Source organism: Orycteropus afer, unplaced genomic scaffold, assembly GCF_000298275.1.
Source record: "Orycteropus afer afer isolate SDZICR_OR568_19922 unplaced genomic scaffold, OryAfe1.0 scaffold00107, whole genome shotgun sequence".
Lineage (NCBI taxonomy): Eukaryota > Metazoa > Chordata > Mammalia > Tubulidentata > Orycteropodidae > Orycteropus > Orycteropus afer.
The window spans coordinates 1,145,634-1,152,050 of record NW_006921694.1 but is presented as its reverse complement, the minus strand read 5'-3'; the positions used below and the strand labels follow the sequence as shown (position 1 = coordinate 1,152,050).

The 6,417-nt window shown below is 40.5% G+C and overlaps 1 protein-coding gene across 1 annotated transcript in view; it reads right to left on the bottom strand.

Annotated features, from left to right (window-relative positions):
- PDE8B (phosphodiesterase 8B) overlaps nucleotides 1-6,417 on the bottom strand; it is a 464,520-nt gene that overhangs the window by 139,344 nt on the left and 318,759 nt on the right. The window contains exons 3-5 of the mRNA XM_042781328.1: nucleotides 5,436-5,626; nucleotides 1,725-1,784; nucleotides 313-316 (exon numbers count right to left, since the gene is read on the bottom strand). Coding sequence (XP_042637262.1) covers nucleotides 313-316; nucleotides 1,725-1,784; nucleotides 5,436-5,626 — 255 coding nt within the window. The remainder of the gene's footprint in view (nucleotides 1-312; nucleotides 317-1,724; nucleotides 1,785-5,435; nucleotides 5,627-6,417) is intronic.

Here is a 6,417-nt window from a genome sequence, read left to right as displayed (position 1 = left end):
GGCTAGTGGGTTTGAACTGCCAACCTTCTAGCTAGCAGTCAAATGCTTTAGGCACCGTACCACCTAAGACCTAGCTGGGTCCAGCTCTCAACATGAGGAAGACAAACTACATTAGAGGCTGCATGGCCTCACACTAATGGGGAAGGGGTGTCATCAGGAATGCCATGTTAGAAGGAAAGGAGAGAAAACAAAGGACTTATTGCCCCTCATTTCACAGGAAAGTTTCCTATCACAAAGACATGATGTAGCTTGGCTGTTACAGTTATAAGAGAAATAGTGTCCCTGAGACAGCTAGCAAGTAACATGGGGTACACTCCTGGAAAAAGACAAGAAACATGTATAAAAGTGCTTGGATGGAGGAACAGAGAGAATCTAGGAAGAGAAATTTCAGTGCTTATTTGAGGTATTACCTATAGCTGATTTCTGCCCTTCAGGGAAAAACTGTCCTTACTGTTCTGTTTTTTTCCTCAGGAACTCAAGGCTCTACCCTTCTCTGAATATAAATCAGGAGGGGCACAAAGGGGTTCCAAAGGCATTAATAACTATTCCATCAACTTAGTGGCACAAGACGCCAACCTTCATTTTAGTTTTACTTTTTGTTGTTGTTAGGTGCCATCGAGTCAGTTCCGACTCACAGTGACCCTATGTACAACAGAACAAAACAATGCCTATTACTCTTTATAAGTATGAAATATTTTATTTAAAAAAAAAAAAACAGGGGAAAATCAATAAACAGTAAGCCACAGTAACCTTTACTTGGCAGGGACTTAGTAAATATTATTGCTATAAGAATAGGGAAAATAGGAAAAAACAATATTTACTTGGTAAATATGTTTGCTATATGAATGGGAAAAAATGAAGTGTTTCATTCTGTGGCCTGTGGAATAAGTCAAGCTTGGGGTAGGGGCAAAGGCTGTGTGGCCTAGTTCACTTCTGGTCTCCATGTCCAGGACTCTTAAGACCTTGTTAAGGTCTCAGAATCCCCTTAAGATTAAATATAACTAAGAGGACTGAGGCAGACTGATTTCACACCTAGGGTTCCCCCACTCACTCCCCTAGCGATCCTGTCTCCCACCACTATGGATAAGTGGTAAGCAAATTTTGATACTTGCAAAGATTCCAGTTGTAGCTTGTACAAACAATTTTCTTTTTCCTGCTGGTTCTTATATTTGAAGTGCTGGCCATGTCAAACAATAAACCTAGCAAAGCCAGTTCCTTATCTTACCGTCTAATTGAATCTACAGTTCACAATCCCTCTTCTTTGCTTTCCAGCATTGGAATAATTCTTCTGTCCTGCTTCTAGCCACCAAACAGTCTCAACATAAACTGTGCAATCCTTTTCCTGGATTTAGTGCCTCTTTGTTCTCATGCTACCTTTCACTTCTTCTTTAGTCAAAACCAAGCATTTTTCCATTTCTTCAAAGAAAAGATAAACTAGAACAATGTTCTTTCCAGTCCTCCTCCTCTCCAGATTTTCTATTTATGTCTAGTGTATAATGGGCAACCTTTTATCCTGTGCTGTGCTAACAGTAATTTAACATGATAATGAGAAAAAGCTAACTATTTCCATAAACTTGGGAAACAAACAAAACTCCAAATTTGGGGTTGGCATAGTAGGGCCGAAGAAATAGCCTCACTTTGCCAGCACAAACACTAGATAATATCAGACCCATGTTTCAGATGAGCAGTGCTACTTCCGCCTAGGGGTGGGAGGGGGGGCTTACGCTTGTGAAACCACCGCAAGGATCACCGTGTGTTCAGAGGGATTTGTGGCCCGGATCGACCTGCAATGAGAAGGCTATGTGTCAAACAAGGTGATCTGGGCTTTGTTTCACTGAACAAATGTAGAACATCTTCATTTTGAAAATGGCACAAAATCAAGTTTTTCTCTAAGTGAAAAAAATCTGAAAACACATGGAAGACAACAAAGAAAGATGCTCTTGTGGGTTAGGACATTCTCTGTTTTATTATATTAAAAAAATATATTAACTGCTGGGCAGTTATCCAACAGGTCAGAAGTGCCAATTTTCCACTTCAAAAATTGGCAAATTCCACTTAAATTCCATGTTTCTGATTGAAATTCCACTCTGTAAAAAATTGGCAGGCCTACAATCCTCTAGTTATCGGTTTATGCTTGGGGAGCTAATTGGGCTGGATTGTTTTCCTTTTCAAAGAGTAGAGAGTTCAGAAAGCCGACCTTAAAATAAAGATTAAAGCCCTTGTGGGCAGCTGGATATACAAATGTGAGTTAAAGCCTATTAAAGAAGGTACAGCAAAAGTTGCCCACATCTTCTGTTGTACCGTTGTTTGTACTCAAATACTTTGAAATAACTGGGTCATCAGCTGAGGCTAAGAAAAGCTGTAAAATGGTTCCTGCCACTCATTGTGTTTGTTGAACTGTAACAAACGTGTATGTAGTTAGTTTAGTCCTTAGGAATATAACAGGATCAAAACATATAAGGCTGTTGAGCTTTGAAATCCCTGAGTGTTCTCTGTACTGCAGCTTGGATTCTGGATTATTCTGGTCAGGATGCCGTGAATTGGATGAACTTTTAATAAAGGACAACCTACTTGAGTCTTAGAACAAAAAGAATGCTTGCTTTGACCTATTGCTGTGGTTCTGGGCTCTGCATATTATGAGAGCCTTCAGAAAGGAACCAACATCTCCAAGAACTGAAGGAAGGCTCAAGACTACTCCTGAGTAATCTGTCAATCAAAATGTGTTTGTTTTTCTTACTTATTATTGGCACGTCCTCTCCTCTATATTTTAAAGTGTTTGCAGTACATGGCTCCCAGGGTCAGCCAGCTCACATTGCTTTATCCTCTATGGCTGATTCCAAATCTTCCTAACCTGTTTCAAAAAGGTACCTTCCCCAGGTCCTATTCCTTGAGACCTCACTCTATGAGGGCAGAAAACTCCAAACCAAACTCACTGCCACTGAGTTGATTCTGACTCATAGCCACCCCTTTGGGTTTCCAAGGCAGTAAATCTTTACAGAAATAGATTGCCCAGTCTGCCTTCCATGGAGTGGCTGGTGGGTTTGAACAGCTAACCTTCTGGGTAACAGTCAAATGCCTTAGGCCCTATACCACCAGAGCTCCTTATGAGGGCAGAAGGCTAGAGAAATTGATCAGCTGTTGTATTCCTGGAGAGTGACGCTCCCCCTCATAAATAAATTTGAGCAAGCTTCTTTGGAGAGAATGCCTTAACTCACTAAGAGGCAGGGTGGGTAAGTCAATATCCCTCCAGTACATAAACGACTCATCATCCAGCCACCTTACAGAATAGGTCCTGTTAGGGTGAATCTACACTAATTTTATACTTAGGAGCCTACTGGATACTTAGCAGATATATAAAGTAAGCACCTAAGGAAGAGAATGCACAGTGTTTCAGGGGCACGCTTTAGTCTCCAGGAAAACACTAGATACTCTTCACCTTCAATGGGCCAATACCACCAATAAAGTGTCAAGGGTAAGCTGCTGGGCTACATTGTAAGGGGTGGGCCTTGGAACAGAAGCAAAGACACATATGGGCCAGAGCACACATTTTTTTTTTTGGCCTCTTGGGATTGGCTTACCTCTTTCAGGTTGTTTCCTGCTGCTTACTTCTTTCTTTCATCCCTCCAAATGAAGTGATCTGGTAAGAGGGACTTACACTTTTTCTTGATTGGGAGGACTAAGGAAGAACTGGGAGGGAGGGAGGATGGGGGTCCAAGGAAGCAAAGGGCAGCCCGTTAAGTTAAGAGCCAGTCTAGTTCAAAACTCAGGGATCCAGGGCCATATATGGCATAAAGTACGTACCTCTGCCAGGAATGTGTCCCCTGCACATCTTCCTAGGGAATTTGTGCTGGCAGTGAAGCATTCGGGAATCTGGCTACTTTCAACATAATAATGGCCAGCAAACACTCTACCAGGTATGCACACCTGGCTTCTGAATACACAAATACCCACTGTTTATCTGTGCAGCTAAGACAGGGAGCATAGTGTCTAAAGCACTTGACTGCTAACCAGAAGACTGGCGGTTCAAATCCACCAGCCACTCCTCGGAAGGAAGATGGCGCAATCTACTTCCATAGTGATACTGCCTCAGAAACCCAAGGAGGGGTCGCTATAAGTCGGGTCCGACTCGACGGCACATAACAACAACAACAAGAAGACAGGGGTACATTTGTTAGGAAACAGGGCTACATCTCTTTATACTTAAGGAAGAATGTAAAACTTAGCTTCTAAACTGGCTTTGTCTGAATTTGAAGATTCCTTATTATTATTTTTTTAATAGCTAAAACATCTTAAATCATTCTATGTGTGCCTGAAGGACTATACTATTTCTACCATAAATCTCATATGAAAAGTAAATTAAGAACAAGAAAAAACATATACTTTGTATAAATGACCCACTTTTACCCCAAAAAAGCATTTTAAAAGATTTATTAATACTAAAAATGCCATCCAAATATTTTATGATCAAATATACACATTATTAAATAGGCAGATATTATGTGCAAAATAATTAGCTTATGTGAGACCAGTAAGACATTTTAAAATAGATGCCTTAAGAAAAATTCTTCTTTGGGAAACTTTGAAGACCATCAAAGAATAGCAAAAGCAATAACCATGAGGAAAAACTTGTCTTAATCCACTAATGTCTTGTCAGGTTACCAATGGTTCCAAGAAGCCATTTCCTCATATGCTGTTTCACTAATGAATATTCAAGACATTTCACTAATGGAATATTCAAGAAAATTCCAGTTCCATAGGTAGTTGGAGTCTGTCCTGGTCTAGCATTTAATCAGTGACCTTTTTCTCCCTTCAAAGCATTCCACTTCTGCTAAATGGATCAGTTCACCAGAGCTAACTCTCAGGACTGCATTTATTTATGATCAGGCATGCTTTTTCCTCCCCGGAGCTCTAGTATTTCTATAAACAAGCAGGGGGCTTGGATCTCTGGAAGATTTCCTGCTGCTGCAAAGAGGCTGCCTTTGCTCCATTACTGGAAAGCCTGCTGTAGGATCTAATCATCTGTGTCAGGGAGGGAAAAATTTATATTTCACACATCGCTGATGCTCATTTTGCAGCAAAATAATGATTAAAATATCTGGTTTAAATCCAAACCATATCTATGTGATAAGATCTGTGTGAATTTTAATGTTGTTCTTGAAATATGAGCAACACTGGGGGGGGGGCACCCTGAAGTTTTTGTGGATCCGCGCTCACACCTCCAAATTCAGTGCAACTCAAATGTGAAAAAGTAGAAAAGGCAAAAGAAATCTGTAAGAGGAGCTATAGTTTTCATCCCTGAAATCTATATATACTACTTAGAAATGTCAACAGCTATTTTAGAAGTACTTGAGATAGGACTAAACACACCTATGAATGAAGTTCCTTTTCAGTTATTAAATGGACATTTACTAAGCACATTAAATCTAGGCAGGTACCTGCATACAGCTTCTGCATCAAAATTTCGAGTTTGTCTGTGATCGATTACAATAATTTCATGGTGCTTATCTAAAAAGCATTCGAGGGCAGACTCTGGAGTCCGAGATATATTGCATCTGTAGCCAGCTCTGTCACAGGCCCACCAGAACCCATCACTCTGGCTATCTTCCTTTGCAAAGATCAGCAAAACCTGAAACACACAGAAAAGATCATGCTGTCAGAAATCATCATCTTAGAGACTGGATTAGAGAAAGGCCTATGGTCTGCTGGTTAAAAATGTAGCCTCTGGAGTGTGGCTGCTGAATTCAAATCCTAGCTCCTCCACTGGGTAACAGTGGGTCTTTGAAGAGGTAATTTCTTTGGTCGACAAAGATCTAGAAATATCTTAACTGTAAGACAAGGATATGAATAGTGCCATGTAAGCTCATTTGAGAACTGAATGAATGCAGACTAAATGCTCAATCAGTCTAATGGTGGTTGTTGTTGACAACTGTAAATATTTTTAACATCCTAATTAGCTTTGTTTTTAAGTAGATTAAGCAGTAAAATGATTAAAAAGATAATTGACACAGGTGAAATGCTGGTACACACACACACACACACACACACACAAGCGGTTCCAGTGCAAATGGTGTTTGCCTCACAATCTCAAGAGGACAGCTCTCTGAAATTTAGTACAAAAACACCCATAGTGACACAGAAAAACAAGGGAACACAAAACAACCTCAAAAATGAATTTTGAGTTCCGGCAAGATGGCGGACTAGGCAGAAGGATTGCACAAACCCTCTTCAACAAAGAAAAGGGAAACCAATTAACACAGACATAGAAGATAATTGTGGACCCCTGAGCCTTGAAGGGAAGGATACAGAATTGGACTAAACCCCAATTAGCAGAAGAATTTGTGTGAAAATACCAAAAAAAGGAGACATACGGAGCTGCGGTCTGACAGCGAACGGAGTGACCCTGACAGTACAGGCGGC